This window comes from Pagrus pagrus (genome assembly GCF_965226575.1).
Source record: "Pagrus pagrus genome assembly, chromosome: 11".
NCBI lineage: Eukaryota > Metazoa > Chordata > Actinopteri > Spariformes > Sparidae > Pagrus > Pagrus pagrus.
The window spans coordinates 19,598,617-19,615,175 of NC_140195.1; the positions used below are offsets into that span (position 1 = coordinate 19,598,617).

General features: G+C 43.5%; 1 protein-coding gene across 3 annotated transcripts in view; it reads right to left on the bottom strand.

Annotated features, from left to right (window-relative positions):
* The window catches only part of phactr3a (phosphatase and actin regulator 3a), a 35,821-nt gene that overhangs the window by 6,722 nt on the left and 12,540 nt on the right, over positions 1-16,559 (bottom strand). The window contains exons 2-7 of one of the 3 annotated variants that reach the window (XM_084367969.1): positions 7,299-7,460; positions 5,085-5,252; positions 4,267-4,482; positions 3,575-3,803; positions 3,076-3,326; positions 1,289-1,442 (exon numbers count right to left, since the gene is read on the bottom strand). In XM_084367969.1, coding sequence (XP_084224095.1) covers positions 1,289-1,442; positions 3,076-3,326; positions 3,575-3,803; positions 4,267-4,482; positions 5,085-5,252; positions 7,299-7,460 — 1,180 coding nt within the window. Of the gene's footprint in view, positions 1-1,288; positions 1,443-3,075; positions 3,327-3,574; positions 3,804-4,266; positions 4,483-5,084; positions 5,253-7,298; positions 7,464-16,559 lie in introns of all 3 variants that reach the window. The other 2 variants (XM_084367970.1, XM_084367968.1) reach the window with 2 other exon arrangements.

Here is a 16,559-nt window from a genome sequence, read left to right on the forward strand (position 1 = left end):
GCTGGCTTTATGTGAAGCCTCTAAAATCCCGGCACAGAGGAATAATTAGGTTTCTTTCCAGCATGAAGCACTCAAATAAATCTGCCCTAAGAATCCTTGTCGATCCTCCCGAGATCATTAATTTATTCCGTCCTTGTAGAGACATTTAAACAACTATAAATCACAGAGTAAATCTGTTGAACCCTCAGTTTGCCTTTATATAACAAGCAGCTTCTCTCACTGCTGTGCTACAGGTGCACCCTCTTTGTCTTTTAAGACACACAGCCTGCTCGCTCAGTATTATGCAAGCCAACAGTGGTGCTCCATCCTCACCTCACCTTTACATAAGCTGGTGAACATTGTGAACACTGTTTTTTTTCTCAAATAACAATAAGACGCGTCCTTCCAGTTAATACCAGGAATAGATCAGGGAGGCAGTATTCTTAGCCGTCTCACAGACAGACGATAGGTCTTGTTCTCAAGAAAGTGTGGGTGGCGCTCTGTGCTCTGCTGTGTGTTATTGCACAGCTGGTTATGTAACTATGTGGCGTGCCCCCGGTTTGATACGCTGGTGTTAAAGAACCTGGGTCTTGTGACACATTCACACACGAGACTGCTGCTGTCGGTCTTTGGACGTTACGTTTCTCGGTTGTGTTAGAAAAGCAAGTCGTTCTATTAATGTCCTGGCAGGAGAAGCAGCGTCTGTCTGTACATGCTGCACTCCAGAAAACTGTGAGAATGTTTGTTCTTTTGAAAGCATCCAGGAATTTACTTAACACTGGTGTGATTCTTGTGCCAAAGGATTTCCGGGACTTTATTCCATTTGGTGTAAATAGATAAACCACTTCCCCACTTCTCATCTTCTCAGTTTTAGTTTTTTTAGAACGGTTTCCACGCTGCAATATGATAAAGAGACTTGACAGCGCGAGGATTGGCCGCGAGTGAAAAGCATTACACCCAAACACTCTCCTCTCAGCAGTGGCAGGTTACACAACATAAATCAAGTCTGTGCAAAACAATTAGATGATCCGCGCGGATCTGATTTTTTTTATCTCACCTCCTACTGTGTGGTGTTATGTAACGGAGGCAATAAGCATATACTGTAGGGTTACCATGCAAAGAACCCCGCCCAGACCTGTCAGCGGTTTGCATCATTGCACCATGATTATATTAAGGGATTACAGCGAGAAAGATACTTCAGCAAGCACAGAATACATTTTGCAAACAGGTGTTAAACAAACAAAAGGTGTATTCATCTCTAATACTCCAAACACAAATGTAGAAATGTAAAGAATATTTCATGTCTTACTTGGCAAGTTTCATCTCAATCTGCTGGCGGATTTCCTGGCGCTCCTGGTCGCTCCTCGCTGGGAAGATATTCCTGTCCTCCAGCTCCTGCTTGCTGGGCCTGTTTCGTAGTTTGACAGCCAGCAACTCCTTCCTTAGCCTGCGAGGAAGTGTGCCTGCAACCACGCATTAACACACATCAACACAAAGGGAACTCTAACTTGCATGCGTTGTAGACTCTCAAGTCTAAACTATATGCAAAACCCTACAGTATATGAATTAAGCCTTCTTATCCCTCATCCCAAATGCCAATGACCACTCAATCTCAGCAAACATCCACACCAACTCATTGTTACTCACACTAAAGCTTGGAAGTGTTCGGACAGACATTCTGTTGTTTTTGCTCTGAATGAAACAATGACTATCAGGTAAAACTGCCAACTCTCCACTTGAAGGGTGTTTGAGATTGTTTTTAACAACTGTGCATACTGCTCCAAAAACCCAGAGCCACAGGTTCACCGTGTCAACCATGTCAAGCTCAATATTTACTGATTTAATGAGGACCTTGAGGCAAAGGCCCGATTGTTGCTACATGCAGACTATGCAGTTGCATCGGGCTCCTGAAGCCACCAGGGGGCCCCCAAACAGCGCACTGGAGTGATGATCTGGACTAATTTATTTTCATTTACTGGCTTTCTGGAGGGTAGAGGCATATTTACATAGCAGTTTGTTTGATTTTCCCTTGAAAAATGTTCCTCATATTAGATATAAACATTTTAAGAAACGTTTCATTTATGCATATTTGGCAGATGTTATGATGCAGATTCTGTAAAGCCTGTAAGTTTTCAGGAGTTTCTTAATGTAGGGGAGCCCCAAGGTTTCCCATATATTGTAATTTTCTCTAGGTTTAAATTGCCAGGGTCAATTTAAGATGTCAGCCTATTTAAGTACACCCACTGCACAGACAAATTTGGGGCCTCTAAAAAACATTTGGCATAGGGCCCCCAATGTAAAGGGGCCTAAATAGAGTTTTGCAAGTATTATTTCTTCAGATAGTACGACTGTATTAAAATTGCATTAATTGATCATTTTGGCCAACAGGGTGTTTCTGACATTGTCGTGTTTGTTATGGTGAATTTGTTAGCGTCAGTTATCTATTTACACACCCAGCAACTACAGAGCAACATCAGCATTCAGCTGGAGTGGTGTTCAGGACCATATATTTTGGCTCTGTTTTGGTCTCTACCAACTCCTACACAGCTCTTTAGCAGCTGAATGCTCCACAATGTTTACCAAATAGTTGCTATCTTTGTCTGTCTGTTGTTTGATGCTGAGCACGTAACATACAGCAGATTTTTTGGGGAAACTGCTGCCTGCTGTGGTTGGAAAGTCACTGATGGAAACAGTAAGAGTGAGCAAAAACACAGTTGTGGACCGAAAGACCAAAACAATGAGCTGAAAGACACTCAGGAGAGCTACAGCGAACTGTGAAAACGAGTAATATAATTGATAATATAAAAACATTAATCAGTGCAGCTTTAAATTGTGCTCATCCCAAACATTTATTAAATGACATGACAACAAATGTAAGACCTGGTAGTATACGGGTTGGGAGCAAAGGTCCACATTTTGTGCACTGTTCTCAGAGAGTAGACATAAACACATGCAAATGAAAGCCATGTTAACACCTTAACCTTGTAGTCATTGTTTTTAAATCCAGCGTGTAAAGTAAGGGCCAAACAATTAAAAAAAAAATGTGTGAATGTCAAAATGTTTACAGGCCGTACTGTAAATCACACTTCAACCCACCAGAGATGACGGAGTCGTTCCAGCCTTCCAAGTCAGTGGGGAGGCCTGAGGTGTTGGAGAAGCACTGGTCCAGCCGCACGTTCTCCTTATTCTCCTCCGCCTCCTTCTTGGGCCAGTCGGAGCCTCCGCCTCCCACACAGCCACCGCCCAGAGATGATGTGTGTTGGTTCTCGGAGCTGCAGGAGCGAGAGAGCCGTCCGTCCGAACACCAGAGCCGCGGGGGTGAGCCCTGCTCACACCCTTCGTGGACACTGAGGGGAAACAGGGGAGGACAAATTAACGTTTATAGCAGCAACATCTGGAATTTAAATACAGAAGATTTTCATTCCACATCACCAACATATCCTATTAAAACGGTTAATCCTTCCATTAAAGCCAGCATTAGCTTTAACACCAGCACGACAACAAACAAAGCAACATATTTGTTTCTCACAGTCCCAGTATGTCTGAGTCAGGACGCTTACACAAACAGATGTACGAGGTCAACCTGAGGACTCACCTCTCCTGTCTGTTCTTGGAAGCGAAGGCTCTCTGCAGTTCCTCCATGATGCAGCTAGGGGGCATGGGAGGGTGCATCATATTGCCCAGATGTGGGGACCCTGAGGAGTTGGCCAGGGACCCTCGCAGCGGCAGGGTCATTGAAGAAAGGCTTTCTGTGGCCCTGGGTGGAGGCTCCTTGGGGAGGTAGGAGTTGGGCAGGTGAGTGGGGAGCGACACAGGGCCTGAATCTGAAAGGGAGGGATGAACAGATAAGAAATGGAGGTGAATTAACAGAATTTCTCTCTTTTTTCATTTTCTTAAACTCATGATGTCGTGCAGGCTGCAGTTTATCTCAGGATACTGACACACATTTACATTTGTACTTACATTAATCATCTCATGACCCCTCAGATTTATCTTACTGACCCCCAGGATTGGAACCACTCGACTAAACTAGTCTAAGTAGCAGTGACAGTACAATTCTGAGGACATGGGGATTGCTGTATACCAATAAAAATAATATTTAAGATATAAGTCAAAGGGGGGCGAACAAGCTCTTCTACTCTGTATGGAAACATCTGCGTTTGTTATCTCTTTCTGTTCAGATTTTCTTCATTTTCAACCCATCTGTAGTTCAAACTGAGCAGAAACAAGTTTCATACAGCCGCTCTGTGAAGCACTTTCACTGTATGTGACATACGAGACACTCACCATCTCCACCACTCAGCTGGGACAACAGTTTCGGAGGTACTTGTGGTGGAGAAGTTCCTGGAGGAATCTCCTCTTCTGGTCTGTCTTCCATCTGCTCTCCCAGGTCCTGCAGCCCCTCAGGTAAATCCCCGGCAGGGTGCAACTCCTCGCCACCATCCTCATCCGGTAGTTGTAAGTTCTCCTCCACCCGTTCACAGTCCTGGAGAGGGGCAGCTACTGCAGAAAAATAGAGTTCAATTTGTTTTAAAAAAAGTTACGTCACATTTAAAGGCAGCTGGTGGAAACGGCATAAGGCAAATCAGGCGGTTATGCAGCAATTACTGTACATCACAGCCTGGTTATAACTCGCATGACTGGTGAAAAGATTGCCTGCTTAAACTAAAACATACATATTGTAGACCTCTTACAGAGACAGAGAGCAGCGGGCGGCAAACAATGTCATTGAATTGTCTTTGCTGCCCTCTAATGGTTCATTTGTGGAGGTTCGATTCAAACACAAGTGTGTCAGTTTCATCTGCTTCATAACTTTGTGAATATCATGAAAAAATGCACAATTAATTAAAATAATTACTCAACAGCAGGTTTTCTTGGTCAAAGAAAGCAGCATAAAAAACAATCCCTCTCTCTTTATTAGATTGTTTCAAGTATGTCATCAAATTGATCACAGCAATCTCACACTCTCATATTGATCTTCTATAAAGCTGCGGAAAAGACACCCACCCACTATACAAATCCATTTTTCCCTCGCCTGTTACTTCTGCAGCTCTATCATGTCCATTGATTAGTTGACTGCACAGTACAGCGAAGGATTGACCCACCTGGAGGGGGATGCTCCTCCTCAGGACCAAGGTATTCCACACTGCTGACTGTGAGGTTTGGGTGCAAAGGTCCCCCGAATCCTCCGAGCAGGACCGTGCCATCTGAGCAGCAGCCCTGGGTGGGGGAGTTCAGGTCGTGGCATAGAAGACTGCTGGATAATGCTACATCTGGGAAAGGATCAGAAGTGGAGAATGATGTGCAGCTGTGGTGATTTCTGTGTTGTGGATAAACAAAATTAATCCTCAATTCACTGCAGGCTGGGACTTTTGGAGGAAATCAGTCCATTTCCACTGCAGGGACCAGGGTCTAAATTAAGTTCAAGGGACTTTATTTACCCCAAAAAAGTCCCCTGCTTTCCAAAAGTTCATGAACCTTGGGGATGGGGCTTGCAGCACTGAACATTTATGATTAGTCGTGTACTCGCAGCATTTGTTACAGTTTGTTTTTTGTTCATTGTGCTTTGACACATCAACATAGACTTACAGAAGAAAACATACAACAGGTTATTGTTATATAGTTATTATATTATGTCATTTTATTTATATCATTGTTGTTGTCATGTGTGAAAACAATTTGTTTGAAACAGCCATTTACAAAAGGCTGAAAGAAACTTTTAGATTGTTGAAAGTACTTCCTGGGACTAAATTTCCAGGTATGTTGAGTGTAAATGTGTCTATTGGGAGCAGAGTTAGAGCACGTGCTGGAGGGACACACTGAAACACTGTCAACAGACCTCTGATGTGGCCGACTGTCAACATTTCCCTAAGTGACATTCCCTCTTTATGTCACCTTGATTCAATAACGCTCTCCATGACAGCCAGAGCATCACATTTAGCCTTGTGTTCAGCAAATATAAAGCTTGACATACTGCAGATGCCTGCTATGCCTGCTTTTAAAAGCAGGCCCACAAGGTCACTGTGTACTGTTTCAGCGGAATTGATTATTGTTGTGTTATCATTTTACACAATTCAGACGTCCAAATTAATGGTTGGGCGCAAACTGGAATAATTGAAGTTTCGTTTTACAGTTTGTGTTCCTCATCTTGCAGGAAAGTGCTGCTGCTAGTTTTAAGTCCCTGAATGGTTCAGGCCCAAAATGCATCTCTGATATGCTTGAAGGCTCTTAGACCAACAGACTCGGGTCAGGTGGTACAACCCAGAATCAAAACCAAACCTGGTAAAGAAACATTTAGCTGCAACTGGAACAAACTGCCAGGGAAGTGATGTCTAAGGTTTGCTCCACTGGTGGTTCTCTGTCTGGTGCTCTAAAAACACACAGTCCTGGCTACTTCCATATATGTTTGCTTTATTCTGCTGTATGTGCTTTGTGCTTTTTATAAAACGTATATCTTTTAATCCTCTTTTAAAGTAATATTCTATGTTTCTTTTAATCCTTTTGTTTCTATTTATCAAAAGCTCACTGAATTATAGAAACAAACGTTCCATTGTTGTCGCTATGTGTCTCTCATGTGTTGCCATTACATTTGAGCTGCAGAGCTGAGCATCCAAGTTTTCTGAGAAATAAACACCAGGAAATGTTTGAAAATCCCCAGTAGGCCGTTTAACAAAGCGTACCGCTGTTCTGAAGGTGTTTCCAGAATTCCTCAAAGAGTCGTTTAACCATCTGGATGAAAAAATATAAACACAATAAAATGTGTTTTAAAATCTGTTTGTTCATTTTGTACAACATGAACCAAACTTAAAGCATTTATCATTTATATTCGTCTCTGCTGATGTTGCATTCCAGATTTGAGTTTTTCGAGCAGAATAACGTTCACATTCTCACTGAGTGCTAGGACATAAGTCATTTCTCATTCCCTGGATAGGAAACAGAGCAGAATCTTTTGTCTCTGAGCAGTTTTTTTCATTCAGATGGTTGGACAATTCTTTGATCTGGAAATACATTCAGAACAGCAGTAAGTGTAAAAATCAAACAACACCGAATCAAAAATATGAGTCAGTGCGAAGCCAGCGAGCACCGTTTGATTGTCTCTTCTTAGCAAATGCTGCGCTGCTCATCTCAGTGGCTTCATCAAAGCAAAAAATGTATAAAAGTCTTCTCTAGCATCATTATAAATTCAAACAGTTGGAGGATGACTACACCCAAACTTGTTACCCCTAATTCATTCAAAGAGTTGCTGTGGCCACTTGAATGTTCGTGCATCTGTTTGTGGATGTGAACCTGGAAATCTACTTCTACATCCGGCGTCGTACCTGTGGAACTCTGCTTGAGCTTCTCGTTTTTCTTTTTCCTCCACTTCCACGGCTTGAAGATGCGCCCCAAGGTGGCCAGCTTGCTGTTGCGTCGGATGGGTGGAGTGTGGACCCCGCTCACCAGGCAGCCGGTTCGCAGCACCCTCTGCTGGTCCACCAACTCTACTGCAGTGACAGTGGAGATGGGAAAGAAGCCCAGAGGAGGGTTGGGAGTTGTTGCAGGGGGAGGAAATTGGGCGAGGGTGTGAAGCAGGGAAAAAGAGGGCAACGAGTGTGAAGGGTTTAGGGTGGAGAGATAATCACCAAGAAGTAGGTGAGAGGAGACAGAGAGAGAGGGAGAGAGAGAAACCAGAGCACAATTAGTATGCCCACCTTACTGAATAAACCATGATGGACTCCAAGTGCTGTGAACAGATTGAATTAGACAGACTAATTTGATGAAGGCACACTCCCTCACGGCTGTTATTTCCCCGCGAATCCCCTCCCACCAAGATACGCGTCACACATCAAAATAAATAACTCTCGCTCTCCAAATTTGGAGGGAACATAAGAGCACACAGACACAGAGAGACTCATAAGACTACAAAAGAAGCATTTCCCCCGAGACCAACAGGTGTGCCAGCCTCGCTGCTTTCCCAGAAACAGCATCAGACTCGGCTGCCTGGAAAAACAGGGCTGATTGTTTTTTTGTGTCGGCCGTCTTTTTTTCTAATGTACTCTGCTACATGTTTATGTCCTCTGTCCGTGTCCTCCAAGTGATCAGTGTTTTCACACAGGCGCACATATCTCTGCAAGATGTTCCATAGTGCCAAAGTACAGGCACTAAACATGGACAGCATGCAGTGTTCTTCTCATTGCATCCCAAAAATGTGTTATGTGTTCATGTCTTCCATGTTTCTTATGATTGAGGAAGACCCTCGCTGGGTTCACATAAAATAGGCTAATGAAAATACACATCAACTTAAAGGCACACAGAAGGCCATAACCAAACATGCTTTAGACATCATAAAGTGAGTTAGTGAGCTGATTACCTCTGCAGAGGAAGTTATGTTTCCACATGGATTACACAAAAACTACTTTCTCCCTCGTTAAACTTTTGGTGCGGGTCCAGATAACAAGACAGATCAAGGAACATTTCTCACTTTCTTTTATATCAGGAGATAGGGTGTTTTAAACATTTTCATTAACTTCTCAAGGAATAATGCATGAATCTTGATGGAAAAAAAATCAGGCCTATTTCGGTGGCTAGTATATTTAGCCTCTTTGGCCCTGGCGGAGGTATGCTAAAAGATTCAACAGATTTTGTTTCAGTGTATGGAGCAACTTTTCTCTAGCATCATGTTATTATAATCACCAACTGATACATGCTAGCATGCTAACCAGCTAGCAGCAGATCCTAAAACCTCCTTCTCCCAGCAGTCCAAAGCACTGTAAACGCCAAACACACCATCCAGCTAGCTGCACTGCTAACTGAGCTAACAAGCTAACAGTAGCTATAGTCAAGGAAGTATAAACAGAAGACAGTTAGCAGTTACTCTGGTGATATACTGCCCCTATGTACTGGGTGTATGAATTCAAATGCACCTTTAACACATTTCTAGGAAACTTCTAACGGGCTTCACTTCTGCTGATCACGCCAGCTTAACTTCCAGCTAGTTCCTGTACGTCCCCACAGCAGGACACTGAACTGAAGTGAATTGTTGCAACTTCATTTTTCAACTAGTTTCTGTCAGGTCAGTAGGTAGAAACCAGTTGCAAGTCTCCAGGAAATGTATCATTAACAACTATTCATTAATTGCTTGTTAGAAAATAGAAGAAGAAAAAATATGACATTATAAATATAATTATTGTGGCAATGTGGGGCCAGTTTCAACAAAATTTCAAATGCTTGGTAATTACCACCTACTTGCCATGAAATATCCAGACCTGTGAAATGAAGTGTTACCAATTCATCTATATTAATGAATGAGCCGTCCCCATCTACTGTGCAACTATCCCTGCACCGAGAGCCTTTTCCTCTCTCTCCAAATGTAAACTTGTATTTCAATGAATGATGGCTGTGACTCATATCAGCCAAAGTGTGGGTCTGCAGATCCATGTGCGCACATCGCTGCCGGGCTGCCCGCATGCGGTCACAAAGAGAGCCAAGAAAGAGGAAATGTACAGCGATTGCCATGTATTCAACAGCTACATACGTCAATGTGACTAAAAAAACGCAGCCATATCTGCCTTCGGGAGGCTGATATCTTTGTTCAAATATTCAGCTAAGGAGGAGGCGAGGATTTGTGATGGGGGAGGTTGGGGAGAGGAGGAGGAGGGCGGTGGGGGGTGCAGAGTGGCTCAGGGTGTGATATGGAGTACAGTGATGGAGGAGGGAGTATACAGCTGACTCCTTTTCATTTTTTTTTTCTTTTCTTGCAGCTCCTTGCTTCTTCCCTGAAGCACATGGGAGGGGAGTAGGTAGTGATGGGAGTGATGGGTGGATGAGAGGAGAGGAAACAAGGAGAGAATATGAGGAACAAGGAGAGGAAAGAAAAGGAAAGGTGGAAAGGAAAAGGGAGTGAGAAACAAAGAAAAGAGAACCAAGATAGAAAAGAAAAAAGAGGAAGAGAGGAGGAAAGAGAATAGAATTAATTGTAGTGGTGAGAGGCAGGGGAGAATCAAGCAGACAAGTGGAAAAAGAAAACTACTTGCAAGACAGAAAAAAAGAGGCAGAAGTAAAGGAGAATAGATGAAAGGAGGTAATTTCCAGTTTAGCGTTTGACCGTAAAAGTTCCGGGAAACAGGTCAGTTGACCATGCACACCCGTCTCACCGTGTCATCATCACTTCTGTCACACATGCAGCGTGGCAGACGTGGCGCCGCACGCAGAATCCAGGTCAAGCTCGAAGGAAGCGCACCCAGTCGCGCAGAGAAAAAAAGAAAAAAGCTTAAGAGAAGGAGGAAGGGGGGGAAGGAGGGGGAGAGGCGTTGTGTTTGTGTGTGTGGAGAGAGAGAGAAGAGAGAAGGGGGGAGAGGAGGAGGAGGAGGTGGGGTCAGGCCCGCTGCTGTTGCCATGGCGACCACATCCAGATGCTGCCGCAGCAGTGGGAGCCAGCGGGAGGAGCGAGCCAGTCTGTAGCTTAGAGGAGAGGAGGAGAGCAGAGGAGCCCCCTATACACAGACACTGCCTGCCACATCTAAAGCCAGTGGCAGCGCCCAGTGCATTGTGGGTAGGGGGGTGAAGCCACATGGAGGAACGAGATCTGTCTGCATTTTTGAAAGAGGGAAGGAGATGGTGGGGGGAGGAGGAGGAGGAGGAGGAGAGAAGGGGGATTCCAGGGAGAGGAGGCGAGAAGGAGAGATGGGAGGGGGCTGTTGCTATACGGAAGAGCTTGCAGGAGAATGTGGGCTCATCCAATCACGGAGCGGCTATTTATAATGCATATCAAGTAACTCTTCATTTTTCATAGAAGGGGTGGTTGTTGAGCGAAAATGACAGGAGTCTGGGCAAAGCACAGGAATTAGGTGAAAACACATGCATGCACATGGAGATTTCCTTTATCCGCCCGGATGAGGATGTATGGACGCGTGTGCCAGATAAGCATGAATGGACTACATGCACCATGCGGGGATGATGTGCGGTTCTAATTAATATGCCAATGCTAAATAGGATTTATTAAATCCATGTGTCATGCTGATGCAGTGGACCAATAGTCTGTTTGCTGTCCGCCCATAGTCCTCTCCAACACAAGTCTGCACGCTGTTATTACAATCAGGCGGTGGCGTCACGGCTTTACACAAGATAAGAGGTTAAACTCCAAACAGAAAACATCATATAATTCACTAAAATACCCCAGGAATGCTGGCAAACACAAACTTTGAATGCCGAATTAGTGCAGAGCGAACTCAGAAATGATTTAAGAGTGGAATAAAGTGGGCAATATGATAATGTGACTTGGCAAGAAAGCTCCAACAGAGAGTGTTAGTGTGCCACCAGGGACCACACCCCACTTAACCAGCTTGTCAGCACATTCAGGAGCATAAGATCTCTCCCCACATGCACACACACTGAGCACATCCCCCTTCCCTGTGCCTAAGGTGAGCTAACAAACAGACATGTGCTGTACTCAAACACAGGAAGTCCAACATTGAAAGGCAACTTTATCAATGATGAAGTGCCACACACCCAATCTCCCTGTTGCGACACTGACAAAGACTGTGAGTGAGCGACAAATACAGCTGAATCTGTTCCTGACCTTTTCAGATTTCACAATGAAAGGGATTCACACTGAGATGTAGTATAGTATCAGCAGCATAGTTTCTGCAGTGAGCTTGTACGAGGGGAAGCCTTGCTTTGCTGAATCACCTGACATGCCGATCTAATGAGTGGGTTTGTGTTTTTAAAGCTGTCTCTTATTCTTTGGTATTAAAAGACAGAACAAAACAGCGACTGAGGATTAATCTAGTGGGACACAAATGTGACTCTTCTTACAAGCACAAACACAATCAGCCCTCAGATTTCTGGAATAGCAAAGTTGAAAAGGCTTTGGAGGGCTGTCAAGTGGGGCAGGAAATACTATTTGTCCTTTGAGTTACAGTACAAAATGTTATAACGAGTACAGTCTACAGTTCTATTTTCATTTGGTTAGCTGAGGCAGACAATTTGAAGAAATTTGACTTTAAAGGGGCTCTGTGGATCTTCTGTGTTGAACTGGAAGCCGGTTGTTTATTTATGTTAGCGGACTCCTTTTCTAAACTGACGTTAGCTTCCGTTGCTCTCTGTTAGCCGAGCAGAGAGAAGCAGCATTCAACAACTAAAAGAAATTGTCCACAGGCTTGTATAGGCAACCCAGAGAGACAGGGAAGCTCTCATTTCTCATTTAGTTACGATCATACGCTCATCATCGCTAACATAGGGACAATAAAAAAGCAATTTATGCATGTAAAGTGCTACAAATTGTTAAATAGAGCCCCTTTAAACGTTTTATTTTGCAGCCATTCTAGTGGCTCTAAGAATGTCGGGTCTACCATGTTTGTCCAGACTGAAATATCTCAACATCTACCAGATGGATTACCAGACATTCATGGTTCCCCAAGGATGAATCCTGATCATTTTCAGTGTTGTAAAAAGTACCAAAAAGTCGCACTTGAGCAAAAGTAGAGATGAAATAAAGAAATTAAGCCAAAAAAGTTTAACTTCCTGGGTATAAAATGACCTGGATCTTCAGCATTGCTTCCAAACTGTGCAGCCGATAGAGCACCACAGATTTTAATACAAGACAGGACAATGCTGGTCAGCCTTGCTTCCAATTTTGCCCAGTGGCCACTTGCGGTATTGCAGTGAAAAATTCCCCTTCAAGTCAAAATGCATTCCCCCTGGAGAACGATTATAAAAGACTTCTATAAAACTGTTGGACACCTCAAACTGCAAACATGGTCAGTTAAAAGTCTTTCTATTATGAAAGAAAAAAAATACGTGACACCAGATGTGCGGCTAACATCGCTAACTCTTGCAGACTTTCCAAATGTTACTGGAGAGAATGGCTCAAATTCTGATAGTGAAAGGAGTCATTTTGAGGGGGTTGTGACGCTCAAAATGACTCCTTTCACTATCAGAAGAAAGTATCCATAGTTTGAGAGCCGCTTCATTCACAGCGGAAACTAATGGAGCCAGTGTGCATCACGTGTTGTCGTAATCACACGATTTGGCCACTATGTCAAATTGGCTGCAAAGCTTGCCGCTGTTCCTTGTTCCTTGCTTGTTGTGAGCATGTTAGTGTTAGCATTTTGTTAGCATGGCTGTAGACTCTTTACTATACTGTATCGGCTGCAAATAGACCTATGACTAGTAGCAAAAAATATGTATATATCACTGTCTAACTTTTCCGACAATAAAACAAATCACATCAGACTGACCCTTGACTCCCATCATCTCTGTAGGCCTCACAGGGCCTCGGCTCCTCGCTCCAGCCACCCTGCTCCTTCCACCAAGGCAACTGACAATGTGCCCTTGAATGGACCACCTCCTTACCCGCTGCCACGCCAGCTAACCTCATCACTTTACCCCCCTGGCTTTACAACTGTGCTGCCATCTGTCTGTAGCCCCGCTGCCTCGGGGGCCCGGCCACAGTCAGGGCACACAGCTAATGACTCGCAGGGAGAGAGTGAGGAGCAGAAGGAGCTGAAGAAACGCAAAATGAGAAGAGAATGAATGAGAAAAGAAAGATCAAGAATGGTGGTGGTCAAGTATAGAGTGATTTGTTAGAGGAGCAGTAGAAAGAATAATGAACACCTTCACAAAATTACTCTATTCAGGCTCCAAAAAGAGAAAAGTCCCTCCAACACTCACATCAATAATCCCTGCAAGCTTTGAATCATAAAGACTTCTTCCTCTATGAGATTTATTTTGTCACTCCTCTCAACCTTGTTGAAAAAAATTACCCTAAGTACAGATTTGCATTTCCAATCACCAATATTCATCCTTTTGAACTGTGTTTCAACAAAGCATAAACAATAAAATCACTAATGAGAGAAAGACCTTTCTTCTCTCCGGGACAGCTTTATTATAAAAAGCTTTTTGAACAATTCTGCAACCGTAAATTCATCAAGCAGAGGGCCATAACTGCCAGCGAGGACACCAAGGTCATGTCCTTGTTTTTTGATTTGTTCATTTCCATTTTTCATAACACAATGTTCTTCATTAGGAAGGCGAAGAATAGTCGTCTCTCAAATGAAAGCCCAATCCAGAGTACAGCATTCTCCTGGGAACTAAATTACCAACATTAAAGGAGAATAACTGACTGTCCACGTGTAAAGATGACTCATCCTCGCATGTATGTTGTGTACTGTGGCTTGTTTGCGAATGAAACTAATTCCTGTATGTCGGGTGAAAGGCAACATGAGTATGCAAAGGTCAGGCCTCCAGATCATCAAAGTGATTACAGTCTAAGTGTGAAACTCCAGTGTGTGGGCTACTGGCATCAACAGAAGTGAAATGATGTCAGTGAGGCCAGCAACCAATAGGAAATGCCTGAGGCCCTTGTTTGTTGCCATATGTTGGTGTTGAGAATGAGGACTAGTGGGTGGCATCGTGTGTAAGCCTTTGCCGCGGCATCAACAAAGAGAAGCAAGAATCTGGTTCATTCTCACTTTGTGATGAGAGGCTGCTGCTCTGTTTTCAAAGTTGGTGGACAGATTGATGTTGGGACGAGTTCAAACTGATTCGACTTTGATGGCGATTGCTTAAAAGTTGTATGACAGTGTTACGCAATGTTATATTGTTAAACAAAACAGTCTTTACTATTACAGGGGCAATGATTTAGTTTAGCGTCATGGAAGTACAGTAGTTCTACTCAGACTGTGTACTGTGTAGTGTTTTCTATGACTGTGGAGATGCTTCTTCAAGTCTGAAAAAAATACCCCTAGTGATGTCATCAGGGTTAATGGGTTCGACTTCGAGTCTTCAAACTTTTAACAGGAAGTGTTTTCTTACAACCGGGGGCATGGCGCTTGACCTAGTCACCAAAATAAATGTTGGCAATGTACGTTTTTGTAAACCATGGTTATGATGAAAGGAGATGTCCTGGCTTCCCACCACAATTTCAGTTTTTTGTTGTCACAACATGGCTGTAAATTGTCCCATGGTCCACTGTGGTGTCATGTTTACAAATGTTGCAACACAGTCTGGAACGGCGGTCACTGGCTCGGCCGTCTTAATGCCTGTAACTCCACCATCATTCCTTCCACCTCCTCATATGGCAGCAGGTCAAGAACTTGTAATGTGAATGTGAAATAGGACGTTTGGTACAAATAACACAACTCACAACTCTGACATCAGTGCGATTTTTCATTGCATAAAATACAAAAATACAAAAATCATCTCATGGTTTCCACATGTCCTTGAAATAAAAACATTTTTTTTACTAAATGTTGGTAAAGAGGACACGTTCCACTGTCTGTGTGTCTCCTGCAGAATGTTTCACTGTTACTGAATAGTGTTCACACGGTCAAGCCGCTCTCTCTTTTTTAATTGTTGTCTGTGAGCTTCTCTAAAGCCTGCTAGTTCTCATTATGAAGTTCTCAGTGCTGTAACAGTAATTAACCTCGATATGCCGTGTTGGGTGCTTGAATTTCTGCGTCTGAAAAGTCCTTGAATTGGATTTTTAAGGTGTGGGAACGCTGCCATCTTTATTTAACCTACAGGATGCTAAAACTTCCAATCTCAAATGTTGAAAGACTCTTATAATAAAGTTCATTAATGATCATTTAGTTTTTTTCAGTTTGTTTAAAGCCCCTTACAACATGGGTTTACATTTTAAATACTCTTTAACACTATGATCCGAATACAAACAAGTTCAAGAATTGAACTTCTCTTCACATGTTTTTAAATGGTTGTTAGCCTGGACAGTTATTGATATTTTTACAGATTATTGATAAAAATCGGCACCAAGGCTCAAACAATACACAACTGATCAAAATATAGAGCCTATGCATACACAAGCGCATACACGCATGACACATTTACACACAGACACGCCTCTGCATTTCAACCAAAAAAAGACGGGCTATCTTCGACCGACTGTGAAAGCCTCGCAGCAGCCATCACATCCACCCAGTCTGCCGAAAATGTTCCTGCTAAAAGTGCTTTTCCTGTCACCCACACAATGGGGCGAGCCTCAGAAGATGTCCTTTCAACCTGCTCTCCCGACAACAACCACCAGGAGAGGGAGAAGAAGAAGACCCTGAGTGTGTCCAGGAAGACTTCCAATCCGTAGTTCAGTTTTGGGCTACGTTCCCGTTACAAGAAATCTCATCCTATTCCATCAAAAAGCTCCCTCCAATCAGGTAATGGAAGTCTTGGTTCACCCTTCGTACCTCGGGCTGTTCCTGCAGTCTATCACATTAATCTAACAAACTGCGAGATTCATATTGACTCATTCAGCTCCTTTTATATCTTCAAAAGTGCTGCTTGCAAAAGATTCGCCTCTTCACGGAGACGCTTTAATTATAAAATTACACTTTGAGACCCCGCTGTCAAAAAAGTGGCAGGCGTGCCTGTGTTGACAAAGACTTTCCCGCCAACATAAAGGTCGAAGCTTCGATCCTGCAGCAGCCAATATGTCTATCAAAAGTGTTTCAAAAGTGTCCTTGAACAACATCCTCAGTCTTTTACAGTTCCTCTAAATGATTTAAGCAGACGCGGCTTCCTGGCTGCAGCCGGCACTCTCAAAGTTTATGCACAGGTGAGCTGGCTGTGGGTCTTCACTGGGGCGTGGGTGT